This window comes from Lipophrys pholis (assembly GCF_963383615.2).
Source record: "Lipophrys pholis genome assembly, chromosome: 22".
In the NCBI taxonomy this organism is placed as follows: domain Eukaryota; kingdom Metazoa; phylum Chordata; class Actinopteri; order Blenniiformes; family Blenniidae; genus Lipophrys; species Lipophrys pholis.
Genome location: NC_137644.1, coordinates 4,663,486 through 4,689,123, shown reverse-complemented (window position 1 = coordinate 4,689,123; position 25,638 = coordinate 4,663,486). Strand labels below are relative to the sequence as shown.

Genomic DNA, 25,638 nt, shown 5'->3' with positions numbered 1-25,638 from the left:
AGTTACTTATACTAGTCAGTGTGCTTTACTGTTGAGTCCTGCAGGATGTTGGAAAGTTTCTTGTCTGTAAAGACACTTTATTACTTAACTGAACCGGGCCACTAGTTCATTCTCCTCCAACCAGACACACACACACACACACACACACACACACACACACACACACACACACACACACACACACACACACACACACACACACACACAAAGTGTCCGCGCACTCACCTGACCCGCCCCCTTCTCTACCCTCAGCCAATCACGGGCCAACTCGCTCTAACGGTACGTTCAGGTGACACCAAAGAATCAGAACCAACAAACATCGTCATTAAACCTTAACACTGTAACAAGAACAACAAGAACACAACTGCAGAGACGTTACGCTATTTTCTCATTTTTCTTAGTAAAAAGATAAATTGGCAGGAAGCCCCGCCCCCTGTTTTGCCAAACCGGTTATCATTTTTATATTGAGACAGAAGGGGACTTGTCGACAGCTGCTGAAAGTAACTAAAAAGTAGCTTGTAATCCAACCTACTTACTTTTAAAAACAAGTAATCAGTAGAGTAACCAAGTTCGCTTTAAAGGAGTAACTAGTATTAAGTTATTGGATTACTTTTTCAAGGTAACTGTGGCAACACTTGTGATCATGAAAAAAATGGTCAAATCTTCTGCAGAATTTATTGATTCATATTTGAGGGCCGTTTTCAGGCGGTGTTTTTTCAGAAAACTTTCTCATTTACACGGTGATGTTTTCAAAATGATGTCTGTTTACATGTAAATGGCAGAAACACTGAAAATGATGTAGTCAGCATGTTGTGCCACGAGTTAGCGCTGTTGTTTTAACAAGTTGGATTATCATCACGGTACTTTATTCTCGACAGTCGACATAATAATAATAATAATAATCGTCTGTCCACTAGAATGTCGGTGTTCTCCCAGTCTTCATGTTTAAAAACATGTTATTGTCTGCGTGCACATGTTTGGTTTCATTACAAAAACAAGGGCAACCACAGCACCAACTAGTTGCCCAACATGAAAACGACATTGTTTTAGCCATTTCTTCCGTTTCCATGGAAACAGACAGTGTTTTCGAAACGTTGCCGTGTCCACACGCAAAACAATGCTCATTCGCTTGAAACGTCATGTAAACATAGGCTGATAAAATGTTTACATCAACTTTGAAAACCTTTAGCCTTATGTTTCCCTACCATTATTTTCTACAAACATCACGCCAACAACATTGTGGTCAAAAGTTTATTTACTCTCATCGTCTTGAAAATACGACTATAAAACATGTAAAATACAGTGCACCAAAAACTTTCTACAAATTCACTATATACAGTATAAAACAACAACTCAAAGCTTTTTTACATGACATTAAATATTCCACACGTAAACCTAGATTTATCAGAGCATCTCATGGTTCATTATGTAAGTTACGACACAGCATCATCTGTAAAACGTAGTATATGTGTTTCTTTGTCTTCGTGGCGTTTCCACCCAGAACTCTTTTCTTTGTGAGGTCAGAACCTGGTTTCTGGAGACTGAGTGGGAAAGAAAGAAAGAAAGAAAGAAAGAAAGAAAGAAAGAAAGAAAGAAAGAAAGAAAGAAAGAAAGAAAGAAAGAAAGAAAGAAAGAAAACATTATAATTCATGAGCCACTCCATTAATTAAGGCACAATGTGCATCTTTCACAGTTCAGTCCAGAACAACAAGGTGATGAAATACGATTATTTTTAGCCAATTAATATTTTAAAAATAATTTGACAACAAAAGTTCGTCCAAAAACAAAAACAATACCTACATTTTTGTCTCTGATCCTCAAACTGCCCGTTGGATGGTGAACGGTAACCGTTGTTATTATCTGCGGAGCAACATCCAGAGTTTGTGTCTGGTTCATACTTACTGCACTAATGTGTGGAACGTGTGTTTCACAGCATGAGACTGAACGATACAAACCTTTTCATAGTCGGACTTCCTCTGTGTGGACTCTGGATGTTTCTCCATGATGTTCAGCATGGCGTCGTGCAGCGTGAGGAAGAACATGGACGACTGAACCTCGTCATCGAAGAAGCCGCAGGCGTAGAGTTTCTCCAGGATATAAACTGCATGCGAGAAACAGCGGACAGTTTTAATCCTGTAACATGCAGAGTGTAAAGACCAAGGAGCAAAAACATGTGAGCCTGTTCTCGTCAACTTTTGCTTTTTTACCTAGATATACTGCAAAAAGTTTGTGTTTTATTCAATCTCTTGTTTATTACTGTGTTTTTTAGCATCACAACAGATATAACAGATTAATATAATATTGATGTGCCAAGCAGATGTGAAAGTGACAGCTGTGGCTCCTAAAACACTCCAGTATCGGCACTGCCTGGGGGAATAACAAGTGTGTCAGTCTCTGAACTCACAAAGACATTACTGCTGTGCATCGAGTCTAAGACTGGGCCGGAACCTCTTCTCTCTTCTGATCTTCTTGTCGATTTTATTCACTAGCTGATAATCGCAATGCTTCCTGAGTGCAGCAATAGGGTTCAGAGTTATATTCCAATGTGTTCATAATGACCTGGAAAAAAAAGTTTGCTGTGGTTTAGTCCCCTTGGAATCTATATAATGAGTGTGCCAACAGCGGCACCAAGGAAGCCGAGCAGGACTGCATCGACCACCAGAGAAAGAGGAGAGCCGCCCGCAAGTCCAGAGCCGCCCGCATGTCCAGCTCAACAGACCAGACGGCGACAACCCACACCTGCAGCCTCTGTGGCAAAGACTGTCACTCCCACGTGGGACTTCTTTTCCACACGAGAAGATGCAGCGGGAGGACCTGATTCCACCTGGTGCAGCCCATCGTCTCGTGAGACGGAAGGAGGCCAACGTGAATGTGAGTAGTACTTCTCTTATATAGTCTTGGAGCTGTGTACTTACTGTCACAGGCAACAATGTACACCTCCACTTCAACACGGATCAGCTCCTTCAGCAACTAAAAGGAAAAAATAAATAAATAAAGGTCAAAGATCATTTAAGAGAAAGCGCCCGTGAAAATAACTGCTGTGGTCATCGGCTTGACGTCACGCTCACTGTTTTCAGTCCTTTCAGAGCTGAGATGTCCAAGAAGGAGACGGCGGCGAAGTCCAGGATCAGGCTGTGAATTTCCACTTTAGGAATGACGATGTTGGCGGGAAGTGGGCCGTTCCAGTCGATCCGGCCAGGAAGGTCCTGGAAGTCTGTTGGCTGGTCCAGCTCCTCCATGTTGCCCTCATCCTTGGAGTCCTGGATGGCAGTGTATGTGGTGTGGAGAAGGCCTTTCTGTAATGACAGAATAATAATTTCTTGGTAGTTTTTTATTCTCCACAGAAAGTTAGAAATATTCTGAGATTACTATTTAGGTGTGTGATATTCTGCCTACTACAATATTATTAACCTTGCTGAGCTCAGATTTTTGAGCAAAGCTGTTAAATTGGATATTAGATTGTCAGTGTTCATGAACTCGTTCATATTTTTGGGCGAACGTGAACTGAACGTTCTGTATTTCTGCCTGATGAACGTCACTGTGAGCGGCGCTCATTCTGGTGTTTGTGAACCGCGCTCTTGCAGTTCAAGGTTGTTTAAGAGAGTTGCCAGATTTCTGAGCCTTCCAGTCAAAAACCCGGCGAAAGCTCACCGTTACCGGGCCTTATTATGTCGGGGGAAAACAGCCAATCTGGCAACAGCAGCCGACACAGCGTCGCACCGCTGCATGCGTCATCAAAATGCGAAGCGTCGCGGCAAAAACAAACGGAAGACAGCAGCACTACCTCAGACTCTGCCTCCACGATTAATACTGCATCTTAGTATGGTTACCGTAATTTCCGGATGATAACCCGCTTTTTTTTTTTTTTTTTTTTTTTTTTTACATGCTTTGAACGACTCGGCTTTTTAAGGGTTAACGAGCTTCATACTGCTGACACGGGTGATGCGTTCAGGTGCATCACGTAACTCCGAAAAAAAAAAGAACTATGAACTAGTTCATTTTTGGAACTGTGGATTTAGAACTATGACCTGAACTAGTTCATTTTAAAATTTGTGAACTGAACACACTAAACACATCTGAGGGAGAAAGTGGAGGAACACCTGAACCCAGGACCGAAGGTGGAAAAGAACAATGACCTTGAACTCATTGAGGAGATATAACATTACGTGAAGCTTTCACATGTGTAGTATGTTTTCCATCTTGTTTTTTCCACATATTCTGTATTAGTTCCTGAATTTTTTGGAAATATAGTGTAAAGATCCACTCAATTTAAAACTAAACTTACTAGTTATAAAAATCCAACGTGGATTCAAGTTTTCACCCCCGGAAGTGCAAGCAGGAAATCATTGGTCACCCCAGATGAAGACACGACTATACAACTAACTTAGTACCTTGATTGTACTTTTACAGGCTACTGGTGGAGCTATGGTGGTTTAATGTTGTATGACTTGTCGTGGAGATGTTGTAAACCAAACATAAATACACAGGGCCGCTCAAGCTACTTTCACACACTTACTGACACTTGAGATAAGGGGAGGTGAACCTTGCACCATCCTTTGCCACCCGCACACTCACACTTGTTTCCTCTCATGTTTTGTGATTGAAGAACACATCTTCTGCACAGAAAGGAGGCTTACCTGACCACAAACCTCCATCACAAGACTAAAAAGTGAAAGTGCACCGAGATGTTATCAGTGCACAAGGTCACAGTCGTTACTCACTGATTTCCACTGCAGTTCACCCTTCTTTAGAAGTTTCCGGATCATCCTCAGAGCCTTGTTCCTCTTCCTCAGCACTCTCAGCGGGCTGAAGCCAAGCTGAGGACACACAGGTGGAAGATAAACACGACAGAAACGGAATGAGGCAGACATAAGACGTGTTAAGATCCTCACAGGAGATACCGCTCTTGATTTTTATGATATTCTTTATGATGTTTTTCACCGACTCATGCACTCTGCACTACATTGGTAAAAGGGCAGGTTTTGAAGATGAATCACTATTTTATTTACACTACTTTACTATTACAGCCTGCAGGGGGGCGGGACTTACAGCTTCAATCAGCTTATTCCGGAAGAAGTCGATGTTGGCAAAGAAAATTGGTGATGGGATCCTAAAGATCATCACACCGTCTGGCTCGTAAATCTGCACAGAGTTATACAAGAATTAGTGCACAGTCGTGGAAGCGCATAATCACTCTTATCTCGCTGAGATAAGATAAGTTCAAGATAGCTGAAATAAAGGAGAAGAAAAGGTTGTTGTTTTATAACAATTCTATCTCCACTTTAAAAAATAAAATACTGAGAAATTCTGTTCCTTAGGAGGATTGGAGCTCTTTGGAAAACACATAACCAGAACTTTCTCTGCTGGATGAAGAATATCAGCCTGTTCCTTCAATTGTTCTGGAATAGAATAGATTATACTTTATTAATCCCACAGGGAACTTGTTGACAGTCTTGCTCCTCACAGAACAGAGTAGAATTCTGTGTCAAAAACTACGTTTTTGCCAATTTGAACATCTGTGGTGTTGAACAATGACAAGTTACAGGGAGTAACAACCTTTACCTTCAAAAAGAGATTCATGCAAACACTTCCCTACTCTTTCCTTCAACAAACAGAGTTCACACATAGCTCCGGGTCGTGAGTCTTTTAGCTGTCAAAGCTTGGATGAATAAAAAAGTGACATTCATTTGATGTATCTGGTAGAAAAGTGTTTGTCTGGAGATGACATATAACAACTAAAGCAAGATAGCATACTGGCAGCTGTTCTGCACTGTTATTTTGGTGAAATGAGAGTGTTTCTCCAAACAATACTACAGGTGTGCGAAGTAACAAAGTACAGATACACTCTTCCAGGTCTGGACCCATTTAGTATTTTTCTCAGGACTTCGACCTCTAATGCCAGACATCTTGAAACAAATATCTGTATTTTCTGCTCACCACCACTTTCTTAAAACTGGTTGGCTGTTTGCTTTTAAAAACCATGAACAATGACAACTTGATGTGAGCGATGTAACAACACAGAGCGACGTCTGTACGTCCATCATGATCAGAGTCAAACATCCTTGACGAGGATTTTGCACAACTTAGTGAAATCAGGGTGAAAGCTGGTTTAGTGTTGAGTAGAAGGTACAAAGCAGCTGAGAGAACAGTTATGGATGTTGAAGGTGCAGAAGTTGATGTCGTTATAAAGTATCACCTACTGTTGACTTGAAATAAGATTTGTCTGTTTAATTCATATAATTTTCTTTTAAATGATTTATTTTTTTCAGTTTTTGACTTAAACTGCGACAATTTGAATCATGATCTGTCATTTCTGTTGAATCCATGCTGGTAAACTGTTCTACAAGATAGCTGTCTCCTGTGTGTGTGTGTGTGTGTGCGTGCGTGCATGCGTGCGTGCGTGTGCGCACGTGTGTGTGTGTGTGTGTGTGTGTGTGTGTGTGTCTGTACCATCATTAAACGTTTTCCACAGTTTTACATCATTTAAAGATACAGGATTAAGTTTACACACACACAAAATGTCGAGGACAATCAAAACAGACTTCTGGTATTTGTATAAAGTCATTTCTACTTTGATATTTAAGTATACATCTGTCCAAAATCCAAATCCCAGCTTTTCTATAACTTAATTCTTATCATCTTGATTGGCCACTCGGCTCTCTCTGGCCTTTTTTTTATTTCTTAAATACACTCGATCAATGATCCCACTCACACTGGTGTAGTCCTTCCTGTCTTTGTAGATGTCAGTTCCTTTAATGTTGGCCAGCACGCTGCAGCGAGGGCTGCAACAAAAACAGAAGAAGAAAAATTACAATTAATATTCTTAAATCTTGCTTTTGAAGATCAAAAAAAATCCTTAGGGCTCCTAAGAATTGGACTTGGGGTGCGCCCATGAAAAAATGAAGGCTGGCACTGATGTATCAAACCCGGTTCCACCGCACAAAAAATGCAACGATGGTACGGAGCTGTACGGAGCAGTACGGAGCAGTACGGAGCTGTACGGAGCTGTACGGCAAAGCGACCCAGAGCTAAATCTGGTGCGGGTTTCCACTGCAGAAAGTAGGTTCACAGGTAGACGGGGTTTAGAGCTCCGCAGATACGTGACGTTGCAACAGTAATCTCAGCCGGGGCGGCAGTTCTGGACCTTATGAATCCTCTGTTGTAATTGTTTACATATTCCCGCTTTGCACTAGTTGTTTAGTTAACATTGTTTTTGCAGCCACAGAGCTGCAGCTGCAACTTCCGTGTTGGTTCCAAGAAAGCGAACGCTGGCCGGCCGCGGTAAAGTGACACCGGAGCGCACTGCGGCAGCAGAACCAGTGAAAAGCTCAATATGTTAACAACAGAGGATTCGTTCAGCCGACATGTTAAAATATTGAGGGCCGTGTAGTAAATCACTGACCAATCAGCAGACGGCTCCTCAAAATCAGACCCGTTCAATTGTCCTGAGTACCTCAACAGAAGGGCGACGGAAAAGCGTCAACGTTTGGAGCGGCTGTTTTGGAACCATCCACAATTCTTGCCGTGGAAACCCGAACCGTACTGGACCATACCATTCCATTCCTGCACTTTGTTTTCTTCATTAGTTCATTATGAGTCAGTTGACTAGTTTAATACTTTAAGTTTAGCTTGTCTTCGTTCTTAATCACTATGAAGGATGGAGTTTAATTATTATGGAAATGAGCCTCAATCTACTCATTTTAAATGCCACTTTCAGGTTTTATTTCTGCTTTATAGGACAATGACTGGGGCAGGTAGGGTGTCCAGTCAGCAATGAAGGAAACACGAGCTGAGGTGTCGGTGACGCTGCCATGAAGGATGGCTAACTAGCATTAGCCTAAAAGCCGCACTGTCGGGGTGAGATTGTAAAAACACCCATAATGCAACAGCTATAGGAGAAGTTTTCTGGACATTTCACTGTCTCTTGTACCAGAAGGTTTCGATAAAAAGGGCTTTATGTTCAGATTGTAGTCATTTTAGGAAGTAATTGTTTGGTTTTGTGAAAATATTGTCATTTTCATCAGATATACTCAACACTACAGCAAAGAAAAACGTTAAAGTTTAGATTCAAAGGTCATTATTGCACTATTTTATCTGTCCGACCCTCTCAAGATGAAATTGGACTGTATGTAGCTCCTGAACTAAAATGTGTTTACTATCTCTGTTCTGAAGATTCAATAACTTTTAAAGAAGCTCCAGCTTTAAAACCCTGCTGCACGTCTGAACTGAACAAGGTGCACACAAAAATGACAAGTTAAACACAAGGAAGTAATTGAATTGAGTCCTACTCACAACTGAACCCTGAGGATGACACTGATGAGCTCCACGCCCAGACCGACCGCCAGTCCAAGATCCAATCCCAGAAAGATGGATCCCAAGCAGGTGCCCAGCCACACCGCCTGGACCGGGTCAGAAAACCATGTTTAAACTGCCAAGATCAGCTTGATCAATAGAGCTTCCTGCTTCAGTGAGTGAGGTCTCACACAGTCCGGCTTGTCCTTCCTGAACAGGTACGGCACCTCCCTGACCTGCATCAGCATCCCCTTCAGGTTGACGATGACCACGGCGCCCAGCACAGACTGCGGCAAGACAGTGAAAGGTCAGAGGTGTGGGTGGTGGTGGTGGTGGTGGTGGTGGGGGTTTAGAGGTTGAACGTACTTTTGGCAGCGGATCCAGGAGGAATCCAATAGCCAAGGTGACGATCATCACGATGACAGCTGAGAGCAATCCAGCAACCTGAAAGCAAAGAGGAAACTTCTAGAACATGTGGCAGTAATCCAGACTTCTGCTTTATCAGCTTTTCACTTCATCCACTGAAAGGTCACCGTTTACTGGACCCAGACCAGCTCAGTGGCTGCCATTTAAAGCAGGGCTGTCAAGCATACGGCCGGTGGGCTGGAACTGACCAACGGACCAGAACCAACCAGCAGGACAGAACTGACCAACGGACCAAAACCAACCAGCAGGACAGAACTGACCAGCACTTTGCTTTACGCTGTGAGTCAGTTCAGGTGTTCAGATTTACTGCACCGATGTAGAAATGTGTCCACATCATTGATCATTTCTACGGCTTCACAAGTGAATCTGATGAAAAGATGAACTCACCGACTATATTTCTGAGGTCCAGCGACCCGTGGCCAAATGGTTTCTTCCTTGGAAGATTTAAATAGTGTAAAAGGAAACCACTGTGACCTGTACGTTATAAAGCGCAAGCTGAACTGAGGCAGAATATTGTGTAAATTCAAGTTCTTCAATTCAAATTTCATGTTTATTATGTATTGAAAAAGGAAAATTCATTAAATTCTTCTGATATATTTTGTTGCACTAAAACAAAGACAGAGTTTTACAGCTGCTGTTATTGATCACTGGTCTGGCCCACTTGAGATCAAATTGTGTAAAATGAGTTTTACACCCCTGATTAAAAGTATCCAAGCTGGATTACTATTATTTGGGACATTTGAAGACAAATATATTCTTTAAACTAGTTTATCACTATAAACCTGGCTGAAGACGTAACAACACAGAGACAGAAAGTCGCTCACAGAGTGAAGTATGTAAGATATTGATTAAATACTCTCATTCAAATATTTAAAACTGGTGAATTTCAACAGTCAGGTTTCATTAATTCATAATATAAAATGTGATTATTGAATATTGGAGAAGGGGCGGGATTAAATAATGAAACTTTTTAGTCAATCATGAAAAACACAAATGTCACTTATAGGTAAAAAAAAAAAAGTCTGTTGGAAAGTTTAGAACTGATTCAAATGACCTCGTATTTCACCGTCTAAATGTTGAAATCGACTGAAACTCTCACTGCATGTCACCACATTGTGAACGGGACTCGCAAACAAGCAATCGTGTGTTTATGTGTCTTTGTCTTGGTGCGGTGCACCACAACATTGAAGCTAAAACAACAACAAAACATCAGTACTTTCATATTTAAGAACATTCTTCACTTCATATTATAGATAAAAGTAGAAGAATTATAACTTTCTCTTCTAAACACCAGGGGGCAGTGTTTTGCGTTTTTGTTTAGTTGCTCTGTTGCTCCCTCTCTAGTTCTAATCTGTGTCCTACTGTATAAAACATTTTAAATGCTTTAACACATACGTATAACATTTAATTGTAACATATAAGTTTATTCATATTATATAACTGAAACTCACAATATTGTTTCATCTGATTTACATTGAAATTCTGATTTATGATATACTTTCATATCTTTTACGCTCATTATAACCAACATGCATGTGAGGTTAATTGTAAGGCGTGGATGTAAGTGTGTGTGTGTGTGTGTGTGCGTCTGCAGTGGCACACACACACACACACGCGCACACGCACACACACACACACACACACACACACACAAACACACACAATGCAATGTGTTCTGAGTTGATTTAAACTTAATTTGCATTGCTTGTGTGTTTTTTTCCAGGACCTCAGTAAAACATAATTTCTCAGAAAGACAAAGTTGCACTCTGAGTATTAATTCAAAATTACCTCATATTTCCCTGAAATGGAAAAAGGTTTCGGTTGGAACTGTCTGATGAGCTTTATCAGTTCTATTGGGAAGGACTGATGTGTTTATCTAAATCATTTTCATTTACCTTTAACACAGTGTCCCAACTCATCTGAGAGAGAAGCTCCACTTTAAGATTGGATGTCTTGAATTTATGAAAATGTGCTTCACCCTTACACGCCTCACAAACACACACACACACACACCCGGGGAACTCAGGTGAGCTTCAGGACTACACTGATTTCTAAAAACATGTTCACCGTGCACCGAGTTCACTCCAGACTATAAAGGCATAACATCCTATTTGATTTTAAACACTGCATGGATAAAACCTGTGAAAGTTACAACACGTTTTAAACAACAAGTAATATTTATGGTATTGAATGCCAGGGGTGTCAGGCATAAGGCCCGCCGGCCAAAGCTGATCTGCAAGAGGCTCCAATCCGACCAAACCACCGAGCAAATGGAAAACATTGATTTTTAGAGAAATTACTTAAGAGCAGAAAGGTTTTTTTTTGTAAATTTGTCTGTATTTTGCACCAGAAGTTTTCAATAAAATTGACTTGATGTTGAGATTGTTGTCATTCTCAGCAGTAATTGTTTGGTTTTCATCACATACACTCTGCAGCACAGCAAAGACAAACGCTCCATCTTTAAATTTAAAGGGTATTATGACAGTAGTTTTTTCTGGTCCAGGACGGAATGTGAACTAAAACGTGTTTGACAATCCGACCTATGCAAAACAATCTACTCCTAAATAGTTTATACACTGTGGTGAAAGCAACACAGTATGTGACATTTTACCAAAATACAGTGAAACATTGGATTGTTTATTGTATCTAAATGGCTCATGAGTTCATATTCTAGTCTGTTGGGTGTATTCGTGTGAGTCTGCATGTTCTCCCTGTGCCTGCTAATCACATTCAGCTGGTGGACATAGAAGACAGACGGATGAATGATTATTATTCTTGTGTAAAAGAATGAACAAAGCCTTGAAACGTCCTTCAATAAGCCTCCATGTCTGACATCTCTGAGTATTCTCAATGAAAGATGGTTCAGGAGAGTTTTTGTCATTAAGGATTTCACAATAAAATGGTCATTGAGCACAATCAAAGTAATGGCAAAGGTTTAATGGTGGCTAACTGTGCTCTGCAGAGAGTTGAAATGATTAAACCTCTTTACAATGAAAGTATTTGTAATAATGTTTTTAGCCAAATCATTGTAATCATTAATGCGTCTCTCAGTCTGTCATTCAGTAACTGGTCACTATCTACAGTACAGTCCTGTGTGGGGATCATTCACTACCAAACTATTAATGACCAGGCTGTCCTTGAATCATCCTCACACTGATGTTGTTTATTGAAGCGACAATAAAAGACGGGCTGCAGGAGGTTACCTGAGTTTTCCCTCCTGTGCTCTCCTGCACCGCCGACCTGGACAGCGCCGTGCTCGCTGCGAAGGCCTTGAAGGACGCCCCGAACATGTTGCTGACCCCGAAGGCGATCAGCTCCTGCAGAGAGCACACAGTGCTTGAAACCAGAAAAAGAATCCAGTTTTCACTCCTGTCGGGACTGATGAATACCTGGTTTCCATCTATGGCGTAGTCGTGTTTGACAGAATAGACCTTCGCCACGGAGAAGGCGACAGCAAAGCCCACGATGGCCATGGGAAAAGCCTCCATTGCTGTCTCCTGGAAGAGGTGCATGTTGGGAGCCACTGGAGTCTCGTACCTGCAAGGGAACAAGTCAGTCAGAGTCTCTTTAAAACCACCAGGCTGAAGAAAGCAGAAAAAAAATCCTTTTAGTTCTATTCAAACATAAAACACAGTCCAAAATGGAAAGAGTCTTGTATCAAGGAATCCCTGTGACCGCTCTGCTTTACTTCTGTTTCTAAGTACGTCACACATTTCACATCGACGACGTCAAACTCATTTCAGTTCAGAGGCCACATTCAGTCTTATTTCATCTGGAGTCGACCGGAGCAGTAAAATAGTCCCACGATGATCTTTAAATTTTAAACTTTAGGTTTTTCTTTGTTGTGGTGCAGAGAATACAAGATAAAAATACCTATCTAGTATTCACAAAACCAAACAATGACTCAAATGTCAATGAAACTTTCTGCTGCAAAATCCAGTAAAATGTCCCAACAAAACGTCTATAACTGTTGCATTATGAGTGTTTTTACAAACTACTCGTGACAGAGTGTATATATAGATATATAGATATAGATAGAGTATTATTTACACGTTCCTCGTGTTCGGACTGAACTGGAAGTTTGTAGTTCCTCTGCCCCCGCAGCTTGGAACATCCTCCAAACAGAAACCAAAATGTCTAAAGTGGTTTCATCGAATCACTTCTGTTCTCTACTATGCTTCAATCAATCCCGGTTTCTAAACTCTCTTACAGCAAACTAATGGACCTCAATATCTACATTTTGCACTTTATTCCAATCCGTTTCCATAATCTGCATTTGAAGTGTTTTATATTGTCAGATGTTTTGTTTTCTGAATCTCACGATGTGGCGTGTGCTGCGACCTCCTGGCCAGACTGGAGCTTCCTGTGGGCCGGTTTTGGCCCCCGAGCTTTATGTTTGACACTCTTGCTCTACATGCATTTATTTGAAGGGAATTGTCCAGTGTTGCAGCAGCAGGAATTTCAATAATTATATGTTGTGTTTAATTTCCAAGAAATCAACGGTGCCTCGCCGGTACAGATCATCAATCATTTGTTTCCTTATGTCAAAATGCACAAACACATTTTTAGGCCAGAATAATACACTTGATAATGCTATCTAAAGCGACATGTCGTCTAATCTTACAAAGGGAAATAACATGAATAATGAGAGTTGATCAGAATGAAGCTGAAAAACTTGGAAAAACTCAGTGAAGATGTGAAATCAATGCTTCGATTTGTTGATATTGTACATAAATATATGATCCCACGGTTTAATGAAAGCGCTTTTTAAATATGTTATAAAAAAAAAATAAATCATATTTTCTTACTTCAAATGCAGCAAACTTGGAATATTTTATTTCCTTACCCCCTTGGAATATGACCAACAACATTAATGCCAAATCTCGTCTTGAAGTCGAATGCATACGAAACTCCACATGCAATCACAGTCTGTGGAGGAAACATACCGTAATGATAGTACGATTAAACAGATAGTCATCCTCTATCGAGTTACATTACTTATAAAAACAGAACATATCTTAATTATTTCATGATTCCTGCACATTTAAGTTTTTTTTTTTTTTTAGAAACCTTAAAACTGGATTTCTTTCCTCTCTGTGCTCATTACCTTCCATTCATGTGGGAAATGATGAAATAAACAAGTGACTTTTTCTGAATATCAAGGGACTAAACTGTTATGCTGAGATACGTTTGACGTAAATTTCAGTCACAAAGCAACACGTAGTTTATATGTTCACGTCTTATCTGTCCTGTGACTTTTCAACAGTTAAACAGTTAATGTAACAACTAAATGGAGTTTCAGAGAATCTAAAGTATGATATATTGTTGTCTTCTTTATGTATGCATTATGCTTATTTCTAAAAAACATGTAGTTATAAATACTTCTTTTAAAACTCTACAAATGTCTTCCCAATCACGTTTTATTGTGGAAGCTCAACTTAGAAAGAATTCTACTCCCCAGTTTTTAAATGAAAAAAAACTGGGTGTGATTTGAACTCTGGATCGAAAATCAAAGTTGAACTGAATCACAGGCAAGGTGAAGCAACGGCTATTTTTTTTTACAGATTTTGACATTTTAAGTACCATAAATTCTGTTATAAATAAGCTTAATGACTGCGGTCATAAACTTGTGATGTTGACAGCGGAGTGTGTGGCAGTGCTGCTCACCATGATGACCTCGATGGGAATGGGCACAGGGAGCTTGGATTTGTATCTGTCATTCAGCTCCTTCACGATGAACACCACCACCATGATCACCAGGGAGATCACCACATCACACACGTTGCTGGACGTTATCTTGTTGAAGATGATCTCCAGGGTCTGGGAGATAAATGAACAGATTGTGACTGATCTTCGTCCTCTGGCGCTGCGATAAAGACGACGAGCTGCTCTATATTTACATATACGAGGGAGAGCGGCCCGCTGAGTCCGGGGACCTGAAGCCCCAGAACAAACTTGAGCTGGGACACCAGGATGTGGACGGCAGCCGCTGTGGTGAATCCAGACACCAGAGTGTCAGACAGGTACATGACCACAAAGCCGACCTGGAATAAACCCATCGCCAGCTGGAAGACACAGAAACGTGGCCAAATCAGGATTGAAACTCTGAACTTTTAGAATTACCTCAACACAAGACATAAAATTACTGGCTGTTAGGAGTTGCTTGAATGTTTGACTTTAAACATGAAGAAGCCATAACGTTATGACCTGATATAGTGTTGGTTCTCCTTTTGAGAAATGACTACAATGACTACTTGTAGAATATGAAACCTCGAGACCCCCGAGGTCCTCGGGAAGAGGTTTACTAAATGTTCCCAGAGTCAGAAGAAACAAGGCAAAGCAGCTTTTAGTTCCTACGCTCCTCAGCTCTGGAACAAACTTCCTGCTGACACACTCACTTTATTTAAATCAGGACTCGAAAAGACCGTATATTTTACTTATTCTATCACATAAATCTTAATAAGGTTTTCTCTTTATTGTCCTTTACACGTCTTTCTTATTTGCTTTATTTTAATGTATTCCCAGGGTCGCTGTGGTCGTCTCCCAATTGGAAGGTTGCCGGTTCAATCCCCGTCTCTGCCTGTCCACATGTCGAAGTGTTCTTGAGCAAGAGTCTGAACCTCAAACTGCTCCCAGTGGATGGACTGTATGGTAGCCGACCCCAATGGTGTGTGAATGGGTGAATGTGATTAACAGTATAAAGTACTTTAGGCCAAACATTCCCTCATAGTAGTTTGCATTTAGAGTGTGCAAACAGCTTTTTGATTTCAATCTTTTCATAAAACTGAATGGTTAATTCTTAATGAACGCTTTAGAGCATGATGAGTGTATTTTTAGGTTCAACAACATAAATGTGTACTCTCACAATAACATGCCCTGTGTTGTATAAAAATGTTTAAGTAAATCTTTATGCATTTTGGGTCACTTTATCCAAACTAACCACATCTTGGGGTGAAAGATTTGATTTTAGGTGTTTTTTGTTTATTTTTACTGCTTTCAAATGATAGGATGCCAAATTGTCCCAGTTAGGTGGTTCAGGTTGTGATGGGGGCATCCACGGGCCTGTACTGGTTCTCTAGTATTTCCTTGTGGCTAGTATTAGATTGTCGCTACTGATGAGTTTACAAATGACTTTATATTTAGCCTTGTCTTTATCTTTTCTAAAGCCACACTGCAGCAAAAAATAAACTAATCACACTTAAGTTATCCCCTTGGAGATAGTTCTTGGAGTGGTGGGCTGCCATAGTAACGAGCTCCGGGGTTGATGGGGGTCAAAGGTCTTGTTCAGGGACCCACAGTGGTGACCTGTGCATTGTGGGAATCAAACCTGTGAACTTCTGATCGAGGTCCCTAACCTTTAGGCTACCACTGCCTAAAGAGCTGCTTCTAAACCTTGCACGGTTCTTAGCTATCATCTGTTTATATCTTCCTCTCACTCAGATAAAGGGTTGGCCTTGATGCTGAAGAGGAGTGATCACAGTGAGGAGTTTAACCTGCATGATCCCGACGAGGAAGGACAAGGATGACGCCACCAGCACCCTCTTTTCATCGTTTGTCAGGCCGTCGAACGCTGTGATGTTGAGGGAGGGTTGTCCTTCGTCTGGGATGATCCTGGTGACCACCGAGCCGATCATCAGACACAGAACTGGGAAAGGACCTGCCCAGAGTGAAAGAATCAAAGTGGAGTTGCTTGTGTTACTCGTTTGGGGAGCGGTTGTGCCGATGTGACAGGATGGTCTTACCTACTGAGATATGTCTGGACGTGCCGAGAAAAAAATAGATGACCACGGGAAAGAAGGCAGAGAAGAGTCCGTACCATGGCGGCAGAGAGGCCAGCAAGCAGTAGGCCAGACCTGCGCATGTAACACAGCCACATTAAAGACATTTCCATAACAGGAGTGTTTTATGGAATAAGGCCCAGTTTAAACAACAATGTTTCATGTGACAACAAAAAAAAGTGGTGTGTTTCCACTGCAGCAGCAGACACACTGACAATGATGTAGTTAGTATGCCGGACCACTGGAGGTCGCTGTTGCTCGTTTTTGTTTTTGTACCCAACATTCGCCTGGACTGATGACGAATTGGATGCTATGTAATGCTAATGCTAATGTAAAAGCACTTTGCAGCAATATTTAAAAAAGTGCTATACAAATAAAGTTATTATTATTATCAGGGGTGAGTCTCAACTACAAAACTACCGATGTGGACGATAAAACTAGAATACAGACCGCAACTCAAACCACTACGGGTCGGCCATGTTTGTTTACTGGCGCATGAGCAGAAGGGAGTTTTTACAATAGCAGGGAGGGGGAGAGATGAGCAGTAAAAAGCTCCGTCGCCTCCGTCAGTCTCTGCAGGAGGGAATCGCGACCGTGAAAGAATCTTTCCATCTTGGGAGCAGATATACAAAATTCACGGATAAAGTGGATCCGAGCACTGGTGTCGCGTAAACGGACCCGCCAGAAGTGAAGAGAGTTTTGCGGATACTCTCGCCTTCGTTGTCGTGTAAACGGGGCCTGAGACTGTTAGTCCAGTGTCCAACCCACAACCTGGAGGGCCAGTGGATTCATCAGGCCTCCACCCGTTGACCTTTCAGGCAACGGGAGCCTGACGAGTTAAACCCCCTGCAGGCCTACCAACCAGTGCAAGGTGGTGACCCTTTGCCGTGGCCCTAACTGCCTGACAGGGCATGAGTGTGTAAAGACATTTTCAATGTGATGATACTTCATCCATCCATCTTCTGGACCTGCTTCACCCAAGTTAGGTTAAAAGTGGCTGAAGATGAAATCAGCAGAGGGCAGAGTTCACCCACACACATTCACCCCTTCTGTCAATTTGGAGCTATCCATTAACCTGCTGCTTCTGTTTTCTTCAGTTCACTCTATAGTGGCGGCCCGTTGGATCCGACAGTAAGGTCGATGAGCAGGGAGCTGGTTGCACAAAGAAACCTGTGTGAGGAGCTGCCTAAAGTGGAAATGTTGTCGCACTAGGGCAATCCCACTCTTTAAAAGTTTGGTTCCAAAAGTACCAAGGAATGGTCCAGTCTTTGGGCTATAGTTGATGACCACAACATCTTCTGCGTCTTGCCAGATTGAGTACACCACTACGTCTTCCCGTCACTGTGTTTGCTGCGCCTCATCTGACTTATTACGTTCATTCTGCCGGGTGCAGGGACCCACATGCTTGGGACAGACACATTCTACCTCACCCCGGGTCACAGACCCAACCAGCTACCCTCCTCTGGTTTCAGAGGGAGGGTTAGAGGGTTAGAGGGTTGGAGGGTTGGAGGGTTAGAGGGTTAGAGGGTTAGAGGGTTAGAGGGTTAGAGGGTTAGAGGGTTAGAGGGTTAGAAGGTTAGAGGGTGAGAAGGTTAGAAGGTTAGAGGGTTAGAGGGTTAGAGAGTTGGAGGGTTAGAGAGTTAGAGGGTTAGAGAGTTGGAGGATTAGAGGGTTAGAGAGTTAGAGGGTCAGAGGGTTAGAGGGTTAGAGGGTTAGAGGGTTAGAGGGTTAGAGGGTCAGAGGGTTAGAGGGTTAGAGGGTTAGAGGGTTAGAGGGTTAGAAGGTTAGAGGGTGAGAAGGTTAGAAGGTTAGAGGGTTAGAGGGTTAGAGAGTTGGAGGGTTAGAGGGTTAGAGAGTTAGAGGGTTAGAGAGTTGGAGGGTTAGAGGGTTAGAGGGTTAGCGGGTTAGAGGGTTAGAGGGTTAGATGGTTAGAGGGTTAGAGGGTTAGAAGGTTAGATGGTTAGAGGGTTCGATGGTTAGAGAGTTAGCGGGTTAGAGGGTTAGAGGGTTAGAGGGTTAGAGGGTTTGAGGGTTCGAGGGTTAGAAGGTTAGAAGGTTAGAAAGTTAGAAGGTTAGAGGGTAGCTGATTGGGTCTGTGACCCGGGGGTGAGGTAGAATGTGAGGTGAACTAAAGAACCCCACCTCATCTGCTGCCTAATACAAACACATTATTAACCCTCTTACCAACTCAGATAACAGGGAGAGACCTACTGTTGTGCTATCATTCATTATCAGATTAGACACTAGTTGAACAAGCAATAATGATAACACAGAACTATTTACACGCAGAAACACGTGAAACCAAATTACAACTACTTGCCAAAAAGCACAGTGGCGACTTGTATGGTGTCTGTTGACGATGGCTCTTTATTTTATCTGAAAACTTTCTTTCAAAAGCTTTTGCCGAGTCATTGTCAACATCCCTCGACTCTAATGGACGCATTGGAGAGGAATTCTGTGATGCTTATTCTTACAATGGTCATTGAGACACTCAACAGAACAAACGGGACAATTATTCTAATAAAATAGAGGTTATTTCAGGTACAACGAATGTAAAAGCACAGAAATGATTTAAGAGACAGAAATTAGACAGAAAAGACAAGACATTTAATTTTTGACATTTTGACTGTTTGGAAGACAACACAGTTCTGCACATGCACTTTCTGGTTGTTCAATTAACACAATACAGTCAAAAAACAACGATTCAAAATGAGCAAGCATGAGCGACAGTAGAAAGGCGAAACTCTCTTTTAACAGGAACAAACCTGGAGAACCAAGCAACAAGTATGTGAACTGAAGAGTCTGGCTGCTCACTCTTTTAGGAGGAAGAGTGCTTCTTCAACAAAATCATCTGGATCACGCATGGCTATGTTTTTTACGAATTACCTGTTAGAGCCCGATAAGTAACAACTCAAATAATTAGAAAATGTAATTTAAAAAAGATTAAAATATGAAACCCAAAATGTAATAACTAGTCAATAATGTAACAAGGCGTTAAACAAAACTTAAAAATGTTTTTAAGATTACATTATGGGGCAGGCAAAATATTGTTCTCCTTACAGTGTAATAATTTTCCTATAACATAAAGTGAGTCAATGATTTATGGATTGGACTTGAATTGCTTCAATTTGAATAATACTGAACGAATGAGTTCTAAAAGTTTGGATTATTTGTTTATATATATATATATGTATATATACATATAAACAAAGATAGTGTATTATTCTATATAGTTTATGGTATTTATGGATGATTGCTGTTGTCGAAGTTATTAATATGCTTGCTTCTATTCTCTATAATCTGTTCTCTGCTTCTCCAATCATCAGTACAAAATAATGCATAATCATCAAACACGTTAATATCACATTTAAAATCATCAACCAGTTATTACATTTCAGGTTTTATTAAATCTTATTTTATAACAATTTGGGTTGTTTTGACATCTTGGTTCATTGTTAAACCTGACTGTGAAACTTTCCTGGCATATAAATGCAGAAACAGTTGCTGTTTCCAGTTTGTTGTTGTCATTAAACAAGACCTTCATCCGAGAGAGAAGTCCGGCAAAAGCCACAACGCAACTGCAAAAGCCACTTTTACTGTTAAGATGTGGATTTTGCTCTTGCGTTGACCCGTCTGGGCCACCATAGAAAAGACTCTAAACACATTTCTTCACCTGGAATGACTTTTCTGTAGGGAGTAGTTGTAAGATTGTAAAATGTTCCAGTCCGGTGGGAAACTTCCTGTTAATGTGATCGTGTCTGTGACAGGGTGAACTAGTAGCTTCATGGTTGTAGGAGAACCAGAAAACACAGAGGATTCAGAGCAGCAACATTAGACGATCCCGTGGTCTGAGTTATGACAAATATGTGAAGTTACGGATTCCAGGAGCATTCTTCACATGAGGAATGTTCTTGAAACTTTTCACTCTGATACTCTGAGTAGATTTCAGCCTCTGAGCTGTTTTTATTTTGCTTGAGCAAAACATTTTTTTTTATTTTTTGTACTTCAATAAAAACATTTGCCCTCTTTTGTCATGTGATAAAATTACTGGACCTTTCGTGTGTGTGTGTGTGTGTGTCTGTGTGTGTGTGTGTGTGTGTGTGTGTGTGTGTGTGTGTGTGTGATGCTCTTGGTTTCAAATGCCTCTTTTGGTAAGAAGTTGTATTGTGAAGATTAAGTTACTTTCCCAAATGAGCAAAATTGCAGATGTGATTCTTACTGCCAAAGACTTCCTTTGGGCTTTTGGGCAAACTGTAGGGGAGACCTTTGATAGGTTGCCAGTACCTGAACCAGTTCACAAAGCTGTCTTTGACTTTGGGAAGGAAACGTGAGACTCCAGAGAAAACTCTTGTCTGCACAACAAGGACAAGCAAACTGATGACAGAAAGCTCCGATCCTGAAGCAAAGCCTGGTACCAACCAGGAGAGCGAACCAGACACCACAGCGCCAGCGGGGTGTGGTGTTCATAGAATGTGGATGCAGGGAATCGTCTGGCTGGGACTCACCCTGCAGCACAGCCACCAGTCCTGTACTGACTCCAGACACGATGTCACTGAGCAGCCACTCCTTCACACTGTAGATCTTCATCCAGCCGATGAACGGCAGAAGGGACAGCACGATGTTCTTGGCTCGTTTGGCGTCACATCTGGAAATATACATTTGAAAAGATGGAGAGAAGGTACAGGAACTGTGGAAGTCTTTAAGGGAAGGACCAGTGTTGGTTTCACTACCTGGGCGGGCTCCGGTCCCCCCCCCCCCCCCCCCTAGACAATCTGCCGTCACTCTCAGAGAGGAAGGCGTTAAAACATGACGAGAGCAGACCTTGCCCTGCTCGCTCGGCTCTGATTCATCCAGCATGAGACCCACAATCACCTCTGGCAGGGCGTGCTTCAGTCCTGTGGTCTTCCTCTTATACAACCCCTCTTTTAAGCTGCTGTTGTATACGTTTTACTACTTCTATAGACTTCAGGAACTGCTTCATAATCCCCAAAAGATTAATTTCATTCAGTAAAATCTGATGAAAGAGACTCGACAAAAGGACATTTTGGGATTGAGATGATCTATGATTTTGATCTTTTCTTTGGAAATGTAGGTACTGTAAATACTTAAGCATATTGATGGTTTTATACTTTTTTTTAGTACTGAGTCACATTTAATATGGAAAAATACAACTTTTTCAGTATTTTGTGGTTAATGTAGAATGACATAGATACTCAACACCAAATTTTGATGTACATTTGTAAATAGAGGATTGTTGGAGGATTCAAGTTTTAAAGAAATGTGTGAAAATAAGTAACATTAAACGTAGCTATTTAAATCATTAAGCACATTAAATTAAAGCTAAAATTCCCATGAACATGATATTTTTACAAGCAGTAGTTTGATTGAAATTCAATCTCTGTGTAGTTTTTAGAACACCTTGACTGTGAATTGTGCCAAATCCAGCACCCTTCACTCTATAATGGTTTGTTGGCAGAACAGGAAGTGTGCATGGAGCCTCACATTGAACCAGAGGGCTGGTTTTATGGGCAGATACCACACATCTAATGTCCATGCAAAGAGCCCCCGGTATGAGTAGATCTTTTTCAGGTGTGGAGGTGAAAACAATGACAGGGGTGTCAAATATAAGGCCTGTGGGCCTCAAGAGGCTGTAATTCAACCAAACCACCAAGCAAAGTGTAAACATTTCAAAGAAAACACTGATTTTTGAACACATTTCTTAAGAGTATTACAACGCAACACAGCATTGAACCCTGAGCTGAGATATCAGCGGTGCTGCCATGGAAGCTATCAAACTAGCATTAGCCTCCAAGCCATGCTGTCAGCGTGCCTTGGTAAAAACACCCAGAATGCAACAGCTGTAGGAGAAAGACATTCCACTGTATTTTGCACCAGAAGGTTTAATTAAAAAGGACTTTATGTTGAGATTGTTGTCATTTTCCGTTAGAATTGTTTGGTCTTGTGAAACTATGAACAATTTCCTCACATACACTCAACACCGCAACAACAAACAACTTTAAAGTTGAAATGGCTCTATTTTACCACTCAATATGAAACTGGGCCGCATGGAGCCCCAGAACTCAAAAGTGTTTCACAGCCCTGGTCCATTACATTGTTAGCAAAGGAAAAAAGAAACATGTTGAACAATTTCTGTCTTCACTGTATTACTTTAGCATTTCATAAATTAATGTTAAGGAAATAATTTTTTCAGGCACTGTTGTTTACTGTTAAAGGTTTAACGGTTTAAAGTTCAGAGGAAGAGAAGGGTGGACAAAGACAGACTCATGATTTTCTATTAAAAGGCATTGAAATTCAGCCAGAGGTGGTCCTGGGTCAAGGCGTTACTGCTGCTTTCTCATAGTAGGAAAAAACATTCTGGTGGGGGGGGGGGGCTGCATGTGAGTTGTTTTGGGGGGATTATTCCGCTAATGAGCCAGCGACATGTTCATGACTCTGATTGTAAAAAAAAAAAAAAAAAAACCTTTCATTTCTCCCGGTGTGTTCTGATCTATTGATCAGAACACACCGGGAGAAATGAAAGATTTAAAGTGATTTAGCAATAAGAGTGACAGCTCATGAGATGTCACCAAGTCTCATTTGGTTTTTTTGTTGAATAGTTTGTTTATTCAAGAATTAAGATGGACTGAAAACTCCAGAGCCTCTCCTTTCATTGATGCCACTACACCACAGATAAAGATTAAACGGGAATGAATTGCAATGCAGGATGAGTAATCGCCTGGTACAGATCAACCTCATTGATTAGAAACAACTGAGAAATATTAAAAAGTCAAGTGAATATGATGAAAACCTCGGACATCCCTGAACAACCTACCCTGTCAGGTTATTTTCACTCTTTAAACGTCGATATTTTTTCATGCAGTGAAGTTTTGAAGTGATATCTTTAGGATAAGATAGGAAACTTCCACTTCTAGTTGTTCTCTACAAAGTTTACGTCACTGCTTGAAAACTCTTGCGTCATGATGAGTTCATGTGCTTTACAGTGGTAATGATCATATCTGCATCATTCTTGTAGAAATGTCTGATGCTTTAAGATATTTATACAAAAGCTGGATGAAATTATAGCTCAGATTTCCTGGAACATTTGTTGAAACATTTTACATCAAAAGCTTCAAGGTAACGAAGTTTCTTACGTGAAGTACTGCTTGATGTGGGCCAGCATGGTCTTGCGCTGCCGGTACACCTTCTCATGCTCCTCGGCGAAGGATTCCTCGGAGTAGAGTGGCCGGGCCACCACGTACTGCTTCGCCGCCGGTCGCATCATGTCGCTTCGTCTTCTGCCTGAAGGTCCGGCGCTTCCTCGCTATGAGTCCCTGAGATCTAATAATCACATTAGGGTGAGGAAGGGGACCCTGTCTTCCCTTTGAACACATTTCAAATAACATTAACCGCAAACTACAAAGGTCCAGACTCCCAGACGCGGGTGGAGCACAGCAGCCAGGTCAGGACCTGCACTGTCCTTCAGATGAGGAGGATTTGTCAGCTTCTGTTTGAGCTCCAGCAACAGATCAACACCAGAGAGGTTTCCATTGAATGGAATCACCGCATTGTATCAGCCACCTCACCTTCGTATCAACATCAGGGATTTTCATGACCTAAATCACCTCTGGAAAGGTGAACAATCTCGAGCTGGAGCACAAACACATCAGCAGCTATGGAATTCCTTTGAGTTTCTTTCTCACTCCGTGTCCCCACGTAGCTTAAAAGAGCATTTCTCACATACCTGACAGAGTCCCAAAGTGTCTCAAATCCAAAGTTTCCACTGTCTCTTCCACCGGCTCCTCTGCATCAACTGAGACTTCAGATGGTTCTGCCATCAATAAATGTCACGTCTCTTATCGCGGCTGTAATTATTAACAGCAATTATGATGAATGGTCTGTTTCTCACAACTGCTGGATGCCTGCCTTATCCTTGACCATTGTTCCGACTGATATCGGCTACTCGCAACTTTCAGTGGTGGGAGGATGTGGACAGGACACGACAGGTCATTGTTATGAAGTGGAAAGCAAGTCGCCTTTCGGGAGGGGAAGTGGCTCTGAAGGTTGGCCACGGCGCTCTGTTGGGAGTACAAAGAGTTGGTGGGTGCTGCAGGAAAAAAGACGGGTGGGAAAAACTACTGCATGTAAGCGATATACCAGTCTGCTAACGGGGACATTCTTCCATTTAAAGGCTATAAACATTGAGAATCAGTGTCCTCAGAAAACATGATTGACCTGAAATGTTTTCTCCTTTAATGTGTGTGTGTGTGTGTGTGTGTGTGTGTGTGTGTGTGTGTGTGTGTGTGTGTGTGTGTGTGTGTGTGTGTGTGTGTGTGTGTGTGTTTACCATCATTAAACCGTTTCAGTTTCCAAAATGCTGGACTCTGCCCAGTTTTATGTCATTTAAAGATACAGGGTAAAGTTTACATTTGGAATAAATTAAATTAGCCTCATGATCAGTTTATTTGAAATTGATCAGCATGAGTCACTGGCCAGGAAATGCTTTTTTTCTTTGTTTTTTTCAATTTGGCCCACAAGAGATATTCTACAAATGCGTTTTGCTGACATTGTGAGGATATGGGGGTCCAAATGTATGTGTCCAATCTACTTCCTGGGGACTGAAATGCTTCATCCCATCACTTTTTGCTTGTATTTAATATTTAAGATCTAATATTAGAAAATGTTTGGTTGTTTTACAATGTTATGATGAGGTAAAGAGTTAATAAATGCAACATGCTAATAAGGCTCAAAGGCATTCCGGTTAAACTTTTATATCGGATACATTTTGCTTTGGTAAGTCAGTCAACACAACAAGAGATAGTTGTCTCCTGTGTGTGTGTGTGTGTGTGTGTGTGTGTGTGTGTGTGTGTGTGTGTGTGTGTGTGTGTGTGTGTGTGTGTGTGTGTGTGTGTGTGTGTGTGTGTGTGTGTGGTGGGTTTCAGTGCGCTCAGCTGGAATGCAAACATTACATGGAAGTGTGTGAATGTCCTTATCAAAACGTCTGTTCAGAATTAAGTGGCGCTGCCGCCTCGGCTGTTTGTCGAGGACCAGCAGCAGTTCATAACGGGTTCATGGGAAATGTTTGGTGTTGTGCCAGTGCGAGTGATTTATCCCCGCGCCTGAAATCGGAGAACGTCACCCTGCA

The 25,638-nt window shown here is 41.5% G+C and overlaps 1 protein-coding gene across 2 annotated transcripts; it reads right to left on the bottom strand.

Annotated features, from left to right (window-relative positions):
* Positions 1-1,238: 1,238 nt before the first annotated feature.
* On the bottom strand, positions 1,239-24,473 carry LOC308127381 (chloride anion exchanger-like). 2 transcript variants are annotated; one of them, XM_080492402.1, is made up of 21 exons: positions 24,238-24,473; positions 23,648-23,834; positions 21,002-21,141; positions 16,461-16,571; positions 16,212-16,375; positions 14,619-14,783; positions 14,386-14,538; positions 13,565-13,647; positions 12,108-12,255; positions 11,922-12,035; positions 8,659-8,736; positions 8,484-8,579; positions 8,293-8,399; positions 6,713-6,782; positions 5,050-5,142; positions 4,722-4,817; positions 3,069-3,296; positions 2,916-2,970; positions 1,956-2,101; positions 1,801-1,860; positions 1,239-1,541 (listed from the first exon to the last, which is right to left on the bottom strand). In XM_080492402.1, exons 2-21 carry the CDS (start codon positions 23,776-23,778, stop codon positions 1,521-1,523), a joined length of 2,259 nt encoding a protein of 752 aa, XP_080348528.1. In that variant the 5' UTR covers positions 23,779-23,834; positions 24,238-24,473; the 3' UTR covers positions 1,239-1,520. The 2 variants fall into 2 exon arrangements, with proteins under 2 accessions (XP_080348528.1, XP_080348529.1); XM_080492403.1 differs by lacking the exon at positions 5,050-5,142 and having other exon boundaries at positions 1,240-1,541; positions 24,238-24,444.
* Between the last annotated feature and the right edge of the window lie 1,165 nt (positions 24,474-25,638).

What these genes read in the sequence shown, in the direction of transcription:
- LOC308127381 (XM_080492402.1), bottom strand. Translation starts at nt 23,778, where the DNA reads ATGATGCGACCGGCGGCGAAGCAGTACGTGGTGGCCCGGCCACTCTAC. An exon ending in GGAATAAGCTGATTGAAGCT is followed by an intron (nt 4,818 to 5,049) that starts GTAAGTCCCGCC and finishes GTGTGTCCTCAG; the next exon opens with CTTGGCTTCAGCCCGCTGAG. An exon ending in CTCTGAAAGGACTGAAAACA is followed by an intron (nt 2,971 to 3,068) that starts GTGAGCGTGACG and finishes TTTTCCTTTTAG; the next exon opens with TTGCTGAAGGAGCTGATCCG.